The following is a 20,040-nucleotide window of genomic DNA, read 5'->3' on the forward strand; positions in this document are numbered from 1 at the left end:
AGGGCTGTCCATATCCACCTCAAACCCCAGGGTGCTAGCTGCTCCCTGCTTCAGCTCTTGGCTGCATCCCAGGATGGCAGGGATGGGGGAACAGCCTTACCGGAGGTTGAGCACCCACACCATGCCCTCCCATAGCTGGGGCATTTGAAACAAGACAGGAGACATGGAGCCAGTCCTGTGCCTCTGCTACTTGTACCTGGAGCAGGCACCTAGCACCAATTCACTCATGGTCACAAAGCCATTAGGAAAAGCAGTTAGACAAATTAAAGGAGAAAAAGCAACCATTAAGGACTATCAAACACAATCTCTGCCTGGGGAAAGGCCAGGAGCAATTCACTTTTAATTCCTGTAGCCTGTAAACCACAACAAAGTCTCGCCCCAGCAGTCATCTTCAGGCTTCTGCAGCCCTTGGATCCTTCCTAGGACAAAAGCCATCCATGCTATCCTGTGACTCAAGCAACATCCCTGATCTCTGTGATGCAGCAGTGATGCTCAGGTGCAGAGCACGGCCAAGTGCTCAGCCCCTTGTTTTCCCCCTTGAAATGACTGATAAATATTGCCAGTTCAGCCCAGGCTGCTGTGTCAGGGCCTCGAACCCACAGATAAGTCTCACCCTGAGCACTAAATGATGTCACAGGCACCTCTGAACACAGCAACAGAACCAGGGCTGCCACCAGTGATGGTGAGACTCACCTTGCAGGACTGCTACATTTATGCAGTTTAACATATTTCAGTTTTATTCTTGTATGCTTCCATACCTTAGAACCACTCTGTATCTGAATCCCTGATCAGGTCCTGTAAGCAAGACCACGCACTGCAGCAGGGTTGAGTATTCTCTGAAGGAGGGGACCCAACAGCCCACTTTGCAGAGCCACCAAGCTCTTCCAGGTAAGAGAGGAGCAAATACCAGCTTTCTCTTGGAAAGCTTCATCCTGTGCTTGAAAGCAGTGATCAAGGCTCCATTGCACTATGTCCCCATTCAGCCTGCAGCAGGCCTTGCTCCCACCTGTCAAGGAGTTGGCATCTGCACATTGAACCCGGAATTTGCTGCAAGGAAAACCATGATTTCCACAAGACTCATCTGGGTTCAAAATCTTGGGGCAGTCTCCCACTTTCAACAGCTGTTCCCTTGGGAAGGAAATTGCACCAACCAGCAGCCTCAGCCCCATCCTGCACCTCACTGCCATCCTTTTTCACCCCTCTCCAACATGTCTCTCCAGCCCCAACCCATCCCTGGAAAGCATCAGGCTCTGTCAGACTAATACAAACTTTTAATGCACATATTAAATAAATATTTCAATCATTTCATATTCAATTTGTACACAACCGAAACAAAACAAAAATCCTCAAGGAAACAGGAAAACCCCCAAACAATCAAAAAAGATTGAATGAAAAGTCACCCCTGGTTCTGGCTCCTATCCAGTGTCTTTGTTTGCCCTCCCCGTTAAGAATAATTGGTTTAACCCTTTGGAGAGAGTCACAGTCCGAGGGCAGCATGTGCAGAGCAGGGCTGGCTGAGGATGTTCACTCAAGAGATTTAATGTTTCCTTTGGGGTTGGGGTTTTTTTTCTTCTAAATAGAAAATTGGGCTTCTGTCAACACAGAAATTTTGAAAGAAACCCCCTCCTTTCCTAGGGGGACAAGGATGGCAGTATTTCTTATCAAAGAGGAAACCTGGAAGAGACAGTTGGCAATGGAAGCACCAACTATTATGTCATGATACTGAATATTACCACAAAACAGCCTGGAATGGCTCCACAATAATTTGTAAACTTTGTTTAATTTTATGGATGAAAACTTGCATCTGATAAAAAAATATAGACAGAAAAAAAATATCAATTTTTGGTGAGGAGTTCACATTTTCCACGTGGGGAAAAAAATAATACCAGTTACCAGCCTGCTCCACAGCAGCTGTACCTTAGTACTTTAAAATAAACCAAATGCCAAAGATGCTCCCGTGGGTAAGAGGTACCAAGTCAGTTCAGGACTTTCTCTGGGGAATCCATCACCCCTGTCCTCTCCTGAGTAAAAAAGTAAGTTGAGAGTTGTGAAGCCAGCAGTGTTCTCAGAAGGATACAAGCGACTTCCAGCAACCCCTTGCTCAGCCAAAGAAGTAGGCACATCCAAGGAAAGAAAGCACCCAGTGGTCCTCACCCCCAGGCGTCACAGTCAGCCCCCACAGGCAGTGCCCCCACATCACTCAGGCTGCAAAAACCACCTAGGAAATCTCCAACCACCTCCAAAATAAACCCCCTCCCCTTAGCTGTTTTCCAGCCTCTCCATCTTCTCCAGCAAGCATAGCATTAGTTCAGTTCATTTAAGTAGCACATTGCTTCCAGATTTGGATTTCCATGGTTTTTTTGCTTGTTTGTTTTAAACATGATTTTTTAACTCCTTTACCCCTAGAGCTACAAAAAAAAAAAAAAAAAGTTACAAAATAAAGCACAACCCCAAACAGACTAGAACATTTCTAAGTGAAGGGCTCTTCTCCCTTCACCAGTCTTTGAATGTTTCATTACTTTTAAAGCTGGAGTACAAAAATAGAGCCTCTCTCATTTTTTTCCTCTTTTTTTTTTTTTTTTGTAAAAATCAAACACCCCCCACAAAAGTATCAACAACTAGAGCAGGTAATTTTTTTTTATCCTCCCCCTCCCATTTTTTTTTCTCTGTTTTGTTTAATACCCATAAGGGAAGGTCTCTACATATAGTCCACCAAGCTCAGAGGAACATCCTCCAGGAGAGATGCAGGCAGATGGGGCAGGGGCAGGCACATCAAGGGCCCGCTCTGGAGCTGGAGTTTCTAGTCCTTTTACTTCTCCGGTTGAAGGGGTAGTTGAGGAACTCAAAGCGTCTGTGGGGCTCGGTGGTCTGGTGGCCCTTGGGAAGCCTCTTCATGAAATGCACCTCGCGCTGGTGCTGCCGGGTCTTGGAGCCCTTGCGCGGGCGGCCCTTGCGGGTGAAGGCCATGTACCAGCCCTCGTACTTGGCGTTCTGCAGCGCTGTGTAGTTGTTCTCCAGCACAATCTCCGTGAACACGCAGTCCTTGCCTTTGCCGTTGCTCTGAGAAGGGGACAGGAGCAGAGATTTAAGCAACAGGCACTTGCTCAGAGGGCTGCCTCTCACTGCCCCACACTGGACTGACTGATGTGGCAACAGGGTTGCAGTGCTTGCGGGCAACCAAAGGCTCACTGCTCCCACAGGTCAGAATTGCCCAAAATCTGCTTTTCCTCAACAAGCTGCAGGGAGCAGGCATTGTGACACAAACACTGCTCATTGCTGCTTACATACCAGTGCAGCTGGTCCCAGCCTTAACTTCCACCACATCCATAAGGGAACTTTTGCCTCCACCTGTGCCTGGGTATAACCATAAGCAAACTCTCCGTCCCAGTTCACCCACACATCCTGTCCCCCTGGCGTCTTTAATATAGGAGGGGCATCGAGGAGCATTGAGTGGTAGGAGAAGTGACGTGAGGTCAGTGGTGCTGGTGCCCACTGATGCAGGTGGTGGGAGGAGCACGGGGTAGCCAGGAACTGAGCTCTCCCCATTATGGGCAGCAGCAGGACTAGAGAGGGACCCACACTGGGCAGCCCCCAGGAAGCAGCTGCCATGGAAAATCCTTGCAGATAATCACTGTTCTGGAGGGATTTTGCACATCCATCCCCCCCCCCCCCCGCCATGGGAAGGGGCATCGAGGCTCAGAAGCTGCATGACAAATCAGAGGGTGGTGGGGTCTGGCCTTGGGGCCAGCCCCATGGAGCATCTTAACATTCCTGGCATTTGTACCATGTAATCGTGGAGAATAGACCAGCAATCCGCCTATTTGTTCGGAGAGATAGAAGGAATGTGCCCCACACGGCACCCTCCCACCTCTCTTGCTCCCCCTCAGGCTGCAGGATGGCTTGTCCCCCTGCCCTCAAAAAGGCAGTGCTGCCTGAGCCCCAGGACCCCTATCTCGCCTCCCCACCACACAGGTAGCTCTGTATCAGGTCAGAGCTCCTCTCCTGGCAGTCCCTGCTCCGTGTCCCCAGCAGTTCCCTGCCTTGCCCATACCCTTGCACCCTACCTTGCCAATCAGCTTCCCCTTCTTGTTCATGCAGATGTAGAAACCTGTGGCTGCCCCCTTGATACGCACGCGGCTCCCAAAGGTGTCTGTCTCCACGATGAGCTTGGCTGGGGAGAGCAACGGAGGGCAGAGAGGGAGGGAGGTCAGAGGGGCTGTGGGATAGAGCCAGCCCAGGTATGGAGACCCCAGCAATGAACCCTGGTGCTGAGCACTGCAGGCACATGAGCTCATGCAACTGAGCCAGAGAGAGCCCTAAAATCAGCACATGAGGTTAAGATACAGCTTTGTCCCTCCCTTAATCTGCCCCTATGTCCCTGCATGACCTTGGACATGATCCTTTGCCACCGTGAGCTGTGCTGGGTGGGGAGTAGCTCTGTTTTACCCCACTCCACGGGGCTCAGTGGTTCAGGTGCCACAGAGGTGTCCCAGATGGAGTCAGGGCAGCGAGCAGGGCTTGTGCTGGAGGTCTGGGTGTGTCTGTGGGCAAGAACCAGGCAGGCACCTTCTGGAAGCGCACAGCATGCTGCCAGCTGTCCCCAGCCCAGGGGACACTGCTCCATGTCCCTCTGCCAGGCCAGGGCTGCAGGAGGAGTAGTGACTTTGCAGCTGGCAGGGGAGGCGTGAAGGGTAACAGCCACCCTTTTAATGCCTTTCACCTTTGCACAAGTCGAGAGGGCGTATTGATTTGGTCTCAGTTTTTTAATGGAGGCATCGATCGACTTCCGAAGGAGCTATGCAAATCACTGGGTCGATGGGCCACCTATAAATAGAACTGTCACCTTCCCTCCCTGCCTTCACCCTGGGAACCCAAGCCCCAAAGCCCATCCATCCCCAGGGAAGGGGGAGGATGGGAACAGGACATCCTTCTTCCCAGTCCTGCAGCTGCTGTCCCCAGAGCAAGCCTCGATGGGGATGGTGGCTACCTGTTTGCACCTCAAAAGGTCTGTGCTATGCCAAGCACCAAAGAATTCCCCACGGTGCTGAAAAGCCAGCTGTGACTGCCCCATCAGCTCTTGTCCAGCATCAGCCCATAGTACCACAAGTGCTATCAGAAAAGGCAATTAGAGTACAGGCCACAAAGATTCCAAGCTGACACTCTTAATATGGGTTTAAGTCTGTTGATGCCAGATTTATCCTCTCTGATCTCTGCACAAGGGCCGCTCAGTTCCTCAGGACTGTGGTTCACTGCAGCTTGCACATCTCTAGCCCAGCATGCTCAGCCTCCAGCAAGCCCCAGTGAGGGCAGTGCTGTGGCTCTGGAGTGGGAGGCTCGGCAGGAGGATGCTTTGAATGGCAGAAGGAGGCTGCGGGTACACACACACAAGCTAAAACGAGCCTAAATCACACTATGGGTGAGGGGCAAATGTCCCCTCTGTCTCTGCAATGCCTCAATCCTGTTCCCTGTTATGATGGATGCTGCTCAGGTCAATGGCACCAAGGGTGGGGACAGCAAGCAGGCAGTGCTGGCAGCCACTGAGTTGACCAATGGAAAGATCATTCCCAAATTTGCTGGGGCTGACTGATTTGGTGCTGTCAGGCAGGCCAAGCTTGATGTGCATGCAGGCACCCCCTCCCGTCAGCATCACCCTGCAGCATCTCTTGTCCCCAAGCTACCGTGCACTCACATCCCCCTACTCCTAGGCAGGCACAGATTGAACTCAGAGACAGGAAATTTGGGAAGAGCCGACTCCAGGCTGTGCTGATCAATGCCCAGAGCCTGACAAGCACCTAGCATCCCCAAAATCACCCACGGGAGCGATGGCACTCTGCAAACAAAGCACTGAGACAGTGACCCCCTATTTATCTATATTGGGGAAAGGGGGAATTGATCTTGGAGGCAGTAAAAGGTTTGAGGAGAATTGATTTTTCTCTCTGAGCGATAGAAAGAGCTGGGAGGGAGGGAGGGATGAAGAGGGAGAGAGGGAGGGAGTGGGAGGCCTTGGCCTCAGTGAGCACAAAACCCTGCTTTAAAGATGCACATTGCTTCTCTTTTGGACTTTTCCCTTTTTTTTTCTTTTTCCCCAAAGGGCAGCTGTGATTTACAGCCACCAGACGGGTTTGCTGCCCTGCACGAGCCCAGCCCATGTGTCACTCCGGCCCCCTTATCCACAGAGGATAAAGACAACCTGGCCCCAGGGACTTGCACCCCTAGACCCTTGTAGGCAACTCGTGAACCTTGCAAACTCCAGCCCCAGCCAGCAGAAAACCCTGGGCATAGATAAAAACCAGCAAGTGGGCAGAGAGCTGTGCTGGTGTCCCCAGCCACTCGTGGGGCTGAGTTCAAGCTGCAGCTGGCAGTGGTTTTCTTGGTGACAGGCACAGCCTGGGAGGGACAAGCTGGGCTGCAGCTTCCCTTAGAATTAAGGCCGCCCACCTTCCCTTAGAATTAAAAAAAGTCAATCAAATATTGACAATTAAGATAAATAACTGAAAACGCCAGACTTGATGTTAAGTCGGCTGTAAAAATGTCAGCGTGGGGAAAGGGGTCATCTGCAAAAATAAATCAACCCCTTTTACACACCCACCCCCAAAAATGAGACAGAAAAAAAAAAAAAAAAGGCAGAAGGAACGGCTTGGGGAGGGGGGGATCCTTGCTGCAAAAGTGGATTTCTAGATAACATTTGGGGGGAGTCCTTTTTTTTTTTTTTCCTCCCTCTTTTGGGGAGGGGGCAAGGCTTAACATTTTCAACTCCATTCTTTCATTTAAGTGACAGATTTATCCCAGTAAAATTATGTTTCATGCTCAAACTTTGAAGGGAAAGTGGCTACGTAAATGCTGAAAAAATGCAGCGAGACACACTTGATCCCCCAACTGGACTGCGAAGAGGAGAAAGTATTCAGGAAATGTTAAAAAAGGTGAAAGTAAAAAGCGTTTTAATAGTTCTTCCAGACATGGGGGCCTCCCTAGAGATTCATACAGAACAATCCTGAACCTCTATTTTAACATTTACAGACTTGCAACTCTTTTAAAACTTTACATCTGAAAAACTGCTTGTTCTCTTTCTGGTTTAGATCAGTCTTCATTTTCCTCCTTAGCTCTTCAAATGCTTAACCTTTCTTTATTACATTTTAATAGAGTTTTTCAAGCCACCATCAGTCCCCTCCTTCTGGCCTTATTTAAACCTGGTTGTTATTTAAATATGCACTAACTGTTTTTTAAAATCCAGGCGTTAGAGGTCTAAAACAAGATGGGATTTTCTTTTTTTGCTTGGGAAATTAGCTACTGCCCTTTCAAGCTAGATCTGCTCCAGTATGGGAAAAACTCATTTGCAAGATTAATTCTGGATGTATGGAATATCACATGGAACCTGCACTGTGCTTGCACTGATAATGTCCAGGGTGAAATTTTCAGCCAAAGTAAAATGAAGAAAAAGCCCCCAAAACCCAGAAAGGTAAAGAAAAAAATTGTTCCTACTAATCTACCCAAGCAAGGTAGAGAAATTGCAGCTAATACCAAAGAACAAGAGTTGCAATCCCTGTGCACAACACACAGGAACGCAGGTGCTTCCCTGCCCCGGGTGCAGGATCAGGCCTCCCGCAGCCGGCCCCGTGGCGCTGCCAGGGCTCGCTGGCCCCACTGACCCCTGTGCCACGTTTGACCATCCCAGCGTGGCAGTAGCTCACACCACCAAAGTATTTGGGCTTCAAGAGTCCCCAGCGGAGAGACCGGTCCCCCTGCCCTAGAGAAGGTGGGGGTTTTGGGGAGAGGGTGCCAGGACGATGCAGAGGGGCTGTGGCAGAGCACAGGCTCTCACGCTTGCAGAGTCCCTGCTTTGTCTCTAGAGACACCGCAGCATCTTCACCTGCAGCTGACTGCCTCTCTGACCCTCTGCTCGGGATTTGTGAGGAGAAGGAAGGGATGGGACTATATCAGGAAAATGCCACTTTAGACAGTCCTAGTTCAGGGAAGGCTTCCAAAGCAGTCATTCCCCCTTTCTCCTCCCTGCCTCTTCTTTTTCAAATTTACTTTCTGTTTCTGTTTCAGAAGGAAGTCTCAGGGATTCCCATCCCTCTAAAGAGCTGGGATGAAATGACTGCTGATGCTCAGGATGCCACAGCCCTGAGCCCTCTGAGTCAGGTGCAAACCAAGAATTAAAAGGAAAGAAGCAGAGCCTATCCTTCAAGAACTGGTCCCCTCCCTTGGCACAGGGAACCTGCTCTCACCTTGAATCACACAGCTGCTGATTACTGACCCCTATGTTCTCCTTTTACAAGCCCCCACAAGCTGAACGATTTTAACGATTTCTGGCTAACAAACAGGACGGAAATCATCAATCGCCACTATGGGCTGCAAACACCTCCCCAGCTCCCCTCTCGCCTGCCCACATCGTGTGTCCTTACCGTGCACATCCCCATCCTCTGCCATCGCATTGATTTTCTTGTTGTCCAAGATCTGCACATGTTTCCCGCTGGTCCGGCTGTACAGCTGGTAGGTACGGACAAGCCGCCGGCTGAGCTGATCTGTCACCAGGCTCTGCTCCCTCACATGCTGTGTAAAATTAGGTGGGGACTGAACAGTTACCTTTAGGAAATTAAAAAATATACAACACACCATTATAATCTCTACTCCTCAGCGGGGCAAATGGGCTGAGCCGAGATCACTGGCCTCCAGCTGGGCTTTACGGGGAGGCCAGGAGCCAGGACCGCGGCGGTGCCTCCTGTGCCACCAAAATCTTTCCAGGAGAAGGAGCACTAAGCTCTGGGACACAGTGATCAGAGCCCTATACAGAGCTCTAGACGTGCCCGAAGCAGAGGGGCAGGTGGCTCGGGACTACAACAGTGCTTGGTGAGCCCAGAAGCCCCTCCAGGGCTCAGGGGGTCCTAACTGGCGCTGGGGTACCTTGAGATGGGCGTCAAGGCTGGGAGGTGGAGGGGGTCGAGGCGAGACATGCAGGATGGCACTGTGTTGCCCTCTCAAGGGGCTGATGCTTTCATCCCACACCTCTCTCACCTCTGCAGGAACATACTACTACTCCAGCTGCCCCAGGCACATATCCCAGCAGTTTCAACAGCTGCCTGTCCTCTGGGTCTCAGGCTCTTTATTTGCTCCCAAATATCCCACTCAATAAGCTCTTGCAACACAAAGTCCACAGAGATGGTAGAGCTGTGAGGTATAAGAATTACAAGAAAACCATACCCCAGCCCAGGTATTTAGTGGTATAACAACCTTAGGATACCAACATGCTACCCATGCAATCACAGCCCTCATCCCCAGTCAGTGCCAGCACGGGGTCTTCCCCAGCCCACCAACCCGTTAGTCCCAGAGCTGCAGCTGAGCCCATCCTCTCCAGACCTGACACTGCTGCTCCTGGGCTTTAAATGATTTTCATGAGCAGCCAAACCTGCTCCCCCCTCAGCCCCGGCTCGCAAGCTGGCACAGAAGTCTTTTTCCCCCCTCGTCTCAAATCCCTCTTTTAAGTCTGGAAAGTTTCGCTGCTCCCTGACATTTATAAAGATGTATTCTGAGCAAATGTTAGGAGATCGCTCCTTTCAACATCAGAAGGCTGGGACTACCCCCCACCACCCCCACGTCAAATGGGAAGATTTCCTCCTGTCTTAAACAACAACAGAAAACCACAATAAAAGCAAAAGCCGCTGCTCTCTCAAAGCCAGCTTTATAGAGATATCTCCCCTTGACAATGTCATCTCTCTCCCTCTGCTTCTGCCTGTGCATGTGTGTTTCCTATAGACGGGTTTTGGATAATACAGCAGGATTCTCTCCCCAGCTCTGATGAGGGTACCATGTGGAGGAGAGGTCATTAGCCATGCTGCTATTTGGTCTCCATCTCATACTCCAAAATATTACAGCTATGTTTTTATACAACTGCACACTCCCAGTGCTCCATTCCCTTCACTATTCAGCTGGAAATTCCATTTTTTTCCCCCCAAGCTTCCAGGAAAATAACAATAATAAAAAAAGTAGCTTAAAGGGCATTTTAAACAAAGCTTCTGCACCTGTGATCTCAGGGGGAAGGGGGGGCTTCACCCCGGTTTGGAGGCGCACCGCTCCCAGCGACGCGTGCCTGCTGGTATGCGGGTGTTGCACAAGCTCTGCCCGGGACGTTTAATCTATTCGTGTCACTTCTGCCTCTGCCGATACAAACCAGCTATGCTAAAGTCTGACACTTTTAAGCTGAATCAAAACCTGCGCTTTTTACTAAGGCTTTTGCAGGGTTTCTTTTCCTCTTTTTAATTCTGCTTTACTTTTTTGGATGAAGCCATATAGGAGGGAAAAAAAACGGAGGAGAAGGATGGGGGTATCCACAGTGTAATTAGAGGTCGGGGGACGGGAATTAAAGCTGCTTTAAGATAACCCTGCGTATTTCCTTGAAATCCCGGTACCCCCTGCCTCGCAGCCGGAGTCCCCCGCACCGTATTTTGCGTCCCGGGAAAGGTGGGTTCCCCCTTGGCTCCGGCTTTTTACGACCCGGCAACTTTTGTCTCCTGGGTTTTAAACGGCTCCTCTTCCCTGTCTCCCTCCCCGCCGAGCCGCTCGGCGGCGGCGGGGCACCCCCCATCCCCGCGGGGCGAACAAAGCCGGGCAGCCCAGCGGGCTCTTACCTGGGCTTGCAGGCAGAGGACGAACAAGTGCATTAACCTGGGAGGGGGAAAAGCGGGAGAGAGGTGTGAGCCGGGGGGGCTGCGGGCGCGGGGCGGGAGAGCTGGGGCTGCCGGTACTCACACGTAGCTGAAGAGCGAAGAGCAGGGGTCCATCGCGGCGCCGATGCGGAGCCGGGGGCCCGGGGCCCGGCGGCGGCGGGGAGCGCCCGGGGGGCGCCGCGCTGCCTCAGCTCCTCGGTTCCTCTCGCCCTGCCGGCACGTCCTCGCCCCAAAGAAAGGAGGGCACAAGCGGCTACAGAGGGGAAAGGCCCCGGGGACCCGACCGCCCGCCCAGCCCCCGGGGCGCTCGGCCGGCGGCCCCTGCAGCGGGGAGCCCCCCGCCCCGCTCCGCGGCCCCGCTGCCTCCCCGGGAGGCGAAGCCGACCCGCAGCCCCGACGGCGGGGGCGGGCGCGGCCCGGGGCGGCAGCCGCAGCGGGGGAAGCCCGGCCGGACGCCCGCTACCCTCCCGGCCCCGGCGGTACCTGCCGAAGCGGAGCGAGCGGCGGGCCAGGTGTCGCCGCGGCTCGGGGCTGCCACTAAGGGCCGGGCTCGGCGGCCAGTCGCCGGCGGGACTCCCTCCCCACCCCGTGCCTCAGTTTCCCCATCGGTAAAACGGGGTTTAAGGGCTCGGAGGGTGGGTCGTGGATGCGGTTCCCCCCGCTGGGGGTTCGCCGCTCCGCGGGCGCGTTGTGGATTGGGAGCGGGCGGGCGAGCCCTCCCGGGACGTGCCAGACATTAAAAGGATTACCGGAGGAGGGGGATGGAGGGGGCCGGAGTTTCGAGAAGGAGTGAGGCTGAGCAAATACCTCCGCCGGGGTGGGGAGCGGGACACCCCCGCTTTCTCCGCGAGCATCCCCGCCGGGCGCTTACCTTGTGGAGCGGGCGGGCGCCCTCAGGGCCGGCGCTGCGGGGCCATGGGGCCGGGCGGCGGCGGCGGGACGGGGCTCAGCCCCGCAGCCCGGGCAGGGCCGCCGAGGGCTGCATTGTTCCGGCGAGCCCCGGCCCTCCCGGCCCCGCCACCTGTTGCGCACCGGGGCGGGGGCTGCGGCGGGGCTGCAGCGGGCGGCCCCCGGGGCCGGTACCTGGCCGGGGCCGGCGCCGCCTGCTCGGCGCTGAGTGACAGCTGCTAATTTGCCGGCCGTGCCCCGCTGCCGGTCCCCGCGCTCCCCGCGCCCTCCTTTATCTTATCAGAGCCCATAATTACAATTGCTATTTTGCTTCCTCGAATCAGCAATCAGCGCTATCTGCCGCCGCTGGAGAGGCAGCTCCTGTCAGCCGCCCCTGAGTGACAGCGCGGCGGCTGCCCCGCCGCACCAGCACACACACCCACAGAGACACACGCGTGCACGGCCCGCCCGCACACACACACGGCCCCGCACACGCACATACATGCACGCTACCCTCACACACACAGGCTCCACGCAGTCCCTTTCACGCACGCACAGCTGGCACATGCGTGCAGCCTTTCCCATGAGGTCCCCTCCGTCTCACTTGCACCCCTGGCACACTGTGCACCCCCCAGCACAGTTATTCACCCTTCGCTTTGCTTACCCCTACCCGCAAAATACACCCCTCTGCCTCACACACAGACACACAGCTGCAGCCACGGGACAGTTCTCTCTCTCGTGTGCACACTGACACGCAGCTTGTGCACCTTTCCCCTTGCTCAGGCACCCAGCAACCCTAGACACAAGAGCACCAACACCTCTCCCCACCATACAATGCGTCACCCCAAAACTCTGCCTACTGTCACCTCTGGGGATGGATCTCTCAGGGTTCTCACCTGATCTTGCCCGGCATCCTCACTGCTGAGGGGTGCTGCAAGCAGGTGCGGAAGCCTGGGCACTGCCCCACCACTGGGCTGACCCCACAGGGCCCAAGGAGAAAACAGTCCCTGTATCAGTATTAACAAACCCAGTACAGCACACAATGAGCAACTGCCTTGTGCTGGCCAAAATTCCCCCAAAATTCAGGTCCTTGTTCATTTTCTTTCCCTTTTTTTGGTGCAAAAGATTTTAAGGATGTTTCTGAGGGGGCATCCTATGTGTAGAAAGAAGTCTTGGGCCAAGCCTGCATTTAACTGGAAGCATTTAGGAGGACCACAGGAACAGGCAGGACAGGCACTGAAGGTGCTTGGCAGAAGCAGGAGCTGGTTTCCAAGGGCAGGACACATTCACACACTCAGCTCATCACTACAGCACATGGTCAGGAGAAAAATCCTCCAGGATGAGCTGTGTGAACAGCTGATGTACCACAGCACGGATGAGGTGGATCCTCATATTCCCCTCTCTGCACTGCCTAAGGAAAACCAGGCAAAACCAAAGCAGAAGCACTAGACACTCCTGATGTTCTAAATTCAGACAATCCCCACTTTTTTATACATAAAAAATTCAAGGAATTTAGTCTATTTCCCAGATGCTGCTCTCCTTCACCAGTGGCCGTCTCCACTTTACCCCTGGTGGGCACAGGATCAGGCACACATTATCCTGCACACTACAGTCTACTCAATAGCACCGTGTCCAGAATAGTCTGGGCTGCCTTAAATTGGGAGATTTATGGTGTCCTGTACGGGGTCAGAGGCAGCCACAAGCTGACAGTTCTGTGTGCCCCCTGCCCTCGGCAAACAGGCTCAAGTGCCAGTCATGGCTGTAAAATCAAGCCAGTGTGGGATCACCCAGGAGCGGCCACACTTCCCCTGACAGCAGATGACAGATGATGCTCCTGTCAGCCATCCCCGGGCCTACAGCCAAAGCGTCCACAGGGCCCATCCTACCCCACCTTCGGGAAGGGAAGAGAAATGAGAAGGTTGGTGACAGCCAGGGACCAGCAGCATCATGGCTGCTGGGCTCATTCCACCTCTGCTGCTGCCTTGGATCATGCCCACAGTCTGCTCCTTGCAGGGAAGCCAGGTGCCTGCACAGAGGCATTTGCCTTCTTCCCTTGGTGCTTCCCAGCCCACCTGTGTTCATATCAAGTGTGGCACCCCCCACCGCCTTTTGTTTTTAAGTAAAAAACCTTTTTGGATAGGCTCTCTCCCGTGCCAGGCAGCACAAGGGAAATCCGCGTGCCTGTCAGCTCCTTCACAGGCCATCTGAGATAAGCCCCCTGGTCCACGGGGTGAGGGTCCCCTCCATCCCCAGGCAGTGAGGCTAAATGGCTTGTCTGGCTCTCCTGGGGAGAAGAGAAACTCCAGCCCTGTGCTCCTGAGACCAGCTGGGCCTCAGGCCAAACTGCTGTGGAGATGGTGGAAGAAAGCCCCTTGTGGCAGAAAGACTTGGGGACCTGCTGTGCCCCCAGTGCTTGAAGCAGCCACTGGGCTGTGATCCCTGGAAGAGGCTCACCAGCATGGTCCCATCAGATCTTGTCCTGCTACCCCACTGCTCCACTGCCCTGGTCTGCAGAACTGGGACCATGTTTAGACTGGTCAGGTACAGAAGTGTTTTTCTTCAGAGAAGACCTCGTGTGTTTTATGTTCATCAGGGATGTTAAATGCTGCAGATGATGCAGCAGGCATGTGAGCTGCAGCCCTCCCATCCCCTTTCCCACAAAGCTGAGTTTTGTTTTCCCAAGGTGCAGCCACAGGGCTACGACACCAAGAAGCAGGAGCTGAGAGAGGAATCAGGACACGGAGGTGTCTGTCCCAGCCTGGCTGGGGTCCAGGCTTGCTCTCAAACTTTGCCCATGTCCTTCACCCTACACAGAGCCTCCTGGCAGCTGGAAACTGTGGAGGCAGCTCCTGGAGCAGCCTAGACTGTGGTAAGACAGGAAGCAGACCAGGAGAGGATTTGAGAAGGAAGGGACAGCAGGAGAGGGACTGTGAGACTCTGGGAGAGGTCTGTGCCGCTGTACAGCAGAGACTGGAGAGAGCACAGTGGGGGCTGAGGAAAGCTCTTCCCATTCCCCTTGTGATGCTCAGCATGGCACCCCCACACCCAGAGCCACCCCAGCACCATACCTTCTCTTTCCCAGGATGTCCCTTAGCACATCTGCAGGACACAGACAGGTTCCAGCTCCAACTTCCTGCCTGCTTCTTCATCACCCCCATCTATCCCAGTCCACATCAGAAATGGTCCACATACACCCCCTTCCTTGTGCAGGGTGACGAACAGCAGTTCCAGCTCCTGCTCCCCACAAGAGATCAAAGCCAGCAAGGAGCATCAGCCTGAAACCTCTCCACTAGCATCCCTTATTTCAGAAAGGCAGAAACAAGAAAAACAACACCAACCACAGCTTTAGGGGCAAGCAGGCCAAACTGGGCTGAATGGAAACAAGGGCTTCTAGTAAACTGGGAGTTCGTGTCATAAGAGGAGCCTAGGAGAATCTGGGGTGAGGGGAAGCCAGCAAAACACCCACAGGAGTTTTGCCTTGAATACCTCTTTCAGGGGGAACTACCAGTGAATAGTTTCAGGGGAAACTATCAGGTGGAGGAGCAACCAGGACACTGCTGTCACTCACAGAGAGAGGCCAATAGGCACAGTTCCCTGCTCCTGCCAGGCAGGGACATAGACAGGACCACAGCGCTAATCCCGACTGATGGAGGAGAGCAGTACCTGCAGCAGCACACAGCAGCACTGAGCGAGCCAGAGGGCGAGGAAAGCTCCTCTCTGCAGGTGCAGAGAACTCAGACAGCCTGGGGACTGCGAAAGGGGACAGGCAGTGTAGGCAGGGGGGTTGAGGGTTAGCCAAAGACTGGGACACATGAAGATGAGGACACTGAAGCGCAAGAAGCACTGCCCAATACCTGAGCATCTCTCTCTGCTCCAACACCTTATGAAGAACAGCCAAAATGCACAAAACCCAGGATCCTGTAATGTTTTACAGCCATGCCTGGAGGATGCTTGGCCATAAACCAACTTTTTCCACCCCAAAATAAAGGCACGGGGGCTTCCCAGCAAAGCCAGAGGGATACTAGCCCACTCCACCCTCACTCTTCCCAGCCCGCCAGTCCAGTGCCCCCAGCCCTGCCTGCTGATCCTTCACTGTGGTTTTAATGGGGCGTTTCAGAGGCAACAGCAGTCCTCCATGGCTGAACAGCACGGAGCAGCCTGGGGCAATCCCACTGCTCACCATTAACCTGCCCCCACCCCCCAAAGGGAAGGAACTTGGTGAAACCCCACTGGGATGTGTTACATGGGAATGACCTTGTCTTCACTACCCACAGCACCAAGGCAGCCCCGGGGCAAACGAGGAGCCCTGGGAAGGAGAGACACAGCCCACTCACAATTAATTCTTCTCTCTATTCAATTACTAGCAGCAAGACTGAGGCATGTTTTGTGGGCGGTGGGAACACCAGGCCAGGAGACTGCCCCTGTGTTCTGGTCACAGCCCCCTGGAGCTGTGCCCACCCCTGTGCAGGACCAAACTGGGTGACATGGCCCTGTCTGGTCACTTTTCAGCAGCCTGCTCTCACAGCTTCGTTTCAGGGAATTGGGCTGACTCCTCTGCCCTTCACCACCTCCTGTCCCTCCTGCCCAGCAGCACTCTAGAAACACAACCTTTGCTTCCATAATTTCAGTCTGTGCTCCTGGAATTGCGGGTGTCAATATTGGCTTCACCATCCTTCAGTGGCCACGTGCTGGCTCCTAGGCAGCAACACTCCTGCAGATCAGAGGAGACAAAGCTGGGCTCTGCTTTCCATCCAGCCTAGGCAATAGGGAGGAGAGTCACCACTCACAACAGCAGGGCTGCTGGCATAGCAGGGGCAGCCTGGGCAGCTCAGCATGTGGCAGCTTCACTCCTGGTCCCCAGGCAGAGCAGGGTGTCATCCCGTCACCCAGGATGGTCCATGGATGCATACATGGATTTTCCAATGGTGTTAAGCATCCCCTGCATTTGGCTCTGCTGAGGCCAGTGCTGTTCTCATCTCTGGTATCCCCACCCAGCACTTGGGGTGAGCCAGGCACGTGGGTAATGATCTGGCAGAGCTGAGCGAGGCCAAAGCCTTATGGAGGGCACTGAAGGGGAGACACCTGCTCAGGCCCCATCCATCGGCAAGCAGAGAGAACTGGGATGGCTCTGCAGCTACCCAGCTCAGGAAGGGGTCCACACAGAGTATCACAGCTGGGCTTGAGCTAGGCAAGCCAGAAACAAAAACCAAAGGCTCCCAGTTCACATGGGACCAACTTAGGGAGAAGGTGACATCTCCAACCCTGCATTATTTAAACCCGAGGTTGAGTATTTCTGCGCAATTCTGCTCTGCATCGAACAGGGGTCAGCAAACAAGCAGCCTGACCAGGAATGGCCATGACATGCCTGCATGGGGAAGGGGTGGCACACATGGACATGTGGATGAGGATGTGTGTGCTCATGGCACTTGGGAAGCTCCACTCCATTCCTGACCCTCTTGTACAGACCAAACAGCGCCTCTAGGACTTGGTCCCAAGACATCCCTGGCTGACACAACTTCCCAAGCATCATAGCCCCAGCCCAAGCAGCAGCACCCTCTTGAGGGTCTCCAGCCACACATCATCAGGCAGGGCTGGGAAGAGGGGGGTCAAAGCCAGGCTGGGTAGGAAGGGGCTCCACTGGCCACCCAGGAAGATGGGAGCCATCACTCAATGCCAGGTGTCACTGTCCTGTCTGTGGGATGGAGTCTGTGGCTCCTTCAGTATCATGAGTAGCTGAGACAGAGACACAAAATGCTCTCCCTTTCTTGCCTCACTTCCCAGCCAGCCCCATCAGGCAATTTGGTTTGGTTTGGGTCCTCTTAGGAAGAGGACTTCTGCGCCCAGCCTGCAGTGGGATTAAGCCTAAAACCAACAGCATGGCCCGGGGGGGGGGGGGTGCTGTACGTCGGCTGTAACTCTACCTTCGTTTGTTTGCTTACAGCATCCACCCAAAATGCCCGTGTGTGTCTCTGGGCCTCTGTGTCAGTGGCAGCTGAACTGCTGACCCCAGGAGTTTGCAAAACACCAGGGTTAGGGCCCTTTGACATCCCAGCCCAGCAGAGCCACAGCTCTTCCTGACCCTGGCCCCGAGGAGCCAGGCCCTGGGGCACCCCACATGGCCCTGCGAGAGCTGGGGCTATGGGGGGAGACAGTGGGGCCAATGGGAGTGAACCCCAAAGGAGTGTTGGACACACTTCCCACGGCACTTGCTGTTGTCCAGGCGTGGCTGCAGCCCCCGCCCCCCCCCCTTTCTGTGGACCACCGCACCATGGACCTGCCCCAACCCCCCTGCTAGTCCTCATCCAAGCCCAGCCCTTCATCTTCTGTCCGCCCTACAGCCCCCCGCCCCATGCTAGGATGGGGATTGGCACAGGAGCTGCACCCCTTTCCATCTTCCGCACCCAGGCCATGCCTGGTCTCTGTGCTGCCCTACAGACCTCTGTGTTTTGGGAAGGTGAGGAACATATGGTCACAGGTAAAACAACAGCCAGAGCCTGGAGACAGTCTGTAACTGGCTTCTCCCCAGTACCAGCTGTGGTAGGGGACCTCATGCCACCCGGCAGCATGGCCACGGCATGCACAACCCAAGCTGCCATCATGGTGCAGACACCATCTCAAAGGTGTGCAGGGATGGGTCAGGGCTGCAGGGAGCCAGCCAGGTACAGGAGCCCAGGGAGTTCAGATGGAGTTTGAGAGCTCTCCAAACATTCTACTGCCATTTTTTTCTCAGGAGCCAAAATCCTACCTCCCAATGTCCAAGCCCTGCTGTTAGACCATGCTGCTTTTCCCTGTGAGCTGAGCATCAGGAGGTCTAGCAGGACAGACCTGCCACAGACAAGGTCCCTGTCCCCTCTGCTCTCCTCATCCTCTACTCTGCCCATCAGCAACATCCCTTCCTATTCAGCCCCAAAAACTGCATGCCCTGCAGCTCAGGGGTCTCTGCCTGCCTAAGAGCCTGTCAGGGGAGCAGGCACTGGAGGCATGGAGTGGTGTGGCTGTCCCACAGGCCCTACGCAGAGACATCACCACCAAGGATACCACAGAAGATAAATCCTGCCCATCCAGCCTAGGGCTCTGCCACTGACAGGCCTGAGAGAATAACTCAGAGATCCTAAATCCCCCTGGGACACAGCCCAGATGCTCCGTGCAGGCCCTGTTCCCCTGGATGCCACCAGGCTGGCAGGGACGTGTGGCCAGTACTGACAGTCCTGCCAGTGTCAGAGACAGCCGAGGCCAGAGCGATTAGATTTGCACCTCGGAGGGGTCGAAGGGCAGGACACCTGCGACCTCCGGGTATCTCGGCTGCGGGTGCTGAGCACAGAGCTGCCAACACTGCCCTGACGTGAGGCGGCTGCGCAGGGGGCTCAGCAGGGGAGTGTGGGACAGCTGCAGGGAGCCTCAACCCAGGCTGTCCTGCATGGAGCTCTCTGCCACAGCCCAAACATATTCACTTTTAACACCTGCTTTACGTGTCTGGGAGTGTCTGTGAATTTAAACCCACACACCCCTGCTCCAAGATTATCCTGTGCTTCTCCAGCTGTGCCCTCACTGCAGAACAAAAAACCACAGCTGCCACAGCAGCACCTTCATGGACACAGCCCCCTCTTGTATTCTGGGCTGCACTGTGGGGCTGGGGACATGAGTCCACGCCACAGGCAGCGACATTATCACAGCCTGCCACCGCCCAGGGCATGAGCAAACTCCTGTGCCAGGATGTGCATCCAGGCATCCACCGTGGAGCTGGAGGGGCCTCTCCTCCCACAGAACACTCAGTGAGTGAACAGCCACACATCCATGCTCCCAAAAAACTTGAGGCACCCTGGGAGGACCCAGCACATGTCTGAGCACCAGCAAGCAAGTGATGACACCAGACCTGAGCTTCAGTTCTCCAGCAGAGAAGGCCATTCCCACACAGTGCATCAGCACCATTTCCCTTTGCAAGGCATATTGATGGGAAGAGGATGGGAATTAGTGGCTGACTGGCCCTTCCGGATCCTGCTGCTGCCTGTCTTGGTTGCAATCTGCCCGCAGCTCAGCTGTGCCAGGGCACGCCCTGCCCTGGTGGCTCCCTGAGGCAACAGCAGAGGTACCCGTGCCCACTGCCCGTCGGGATGGAACAGGGATTGCACAGTCAGCTAACGCTTCAGAGAACAGGACACTCCTCACTCCCACCATCAGGGTAGTCTCAGCTAAATGTGGCTCCGCTGGCCCTTTTTCTGGCTCCTGCTGCCACCGAGGTACCGCACGGCTCTCTGTCCACCTTGCAGAGCCACTGAACCCCAGGATAATGGGGTGCTGCATCTCCTGGGGTGTCTCCCTTGCTTCCTTCGAAGCCCAGGCAGCCGAGACTCAAAGAAAAAAAACTTTACCCCAGATCAGCGTGGGAACCAGCAGCAGAGAGCTTATGGAGCAGGGGACCAGCCCCACCTACAGCACAGCCACAGCTGCGCTTCTCAGCCGCCCTGGGGCCGTGGTCTAAGCCACAAAG

General features: G+C 54.6%; 1 protein-coding gene across 1 annotated transcript; it reads right to left on the reverse strand.

The window, feature by feature from the left end:
• Window positions 1-1,329: 1,329 nt before the first annotated feature.
• FGF8 (fibroblast growth factor 8) lies at window positions 1,330-10,778 on the reverse strand. The gene is made up of 5 exons (XM_032116675.1): window positions 10,747-10,778; window positions 10,626-10,662; window positions 8,406-8,586; window positions 4,065-4,171; window positions 1,330-3,060 (listed from the first exon to the last, which is right to left on the reverse strand). Exons 1-5 carry the CDS (start codon window positions 10,776-10,778, stop codon window positions 2,773-2,775), a joined length of 645 nt encoding a protein of 214 aa, XP_031972566.1. The 3' UTR covers window positions 1,330-2,772.
• Between the last annotated feature and the right edge of the window lie 9,262 nt (window positions 10,779-20,040).

Source organism: Corvus moneduloides, chromosome 8 (assembly GCF_009650955.1).
Source record: "Corvus moneduloides isolate bCorMon1 chromosome 8, bCorMon1.pri, whole genome shotgun sequence".
In the NCBI taxonomy this organism is placed as follows: domain Eukaryota; kingdom Metazoa; phylum Chordata; class Aves; order Passeriformes; family Corvidae; genus Corvus; species Corvus moneduloides.

Bases quoted from the DNA above. Each gene is read 5' to 3' on its own strand.
- FGF8 (XM_032116675.1), bottom strand. From the start codon at position 10,778: ATGGACCCCTGCTCTTCGCTCTTCAGCTACGT. The intron at 8,587-10,625 runs GTAAGAGCCCGC...AATTTCCTAAAG, and splicing joins TCCTCTGCCTGCAAGCCCAG to GTAACTGTTCAGTCCCCACC. The intron at 3,061-4,064 runs GTAGGGTGCAAG...TCCCCTTCTCAG, and splicing joins AGGGGAAGCTGATTGGCAAG to AGCAACGGCAAAGGCAAGGA.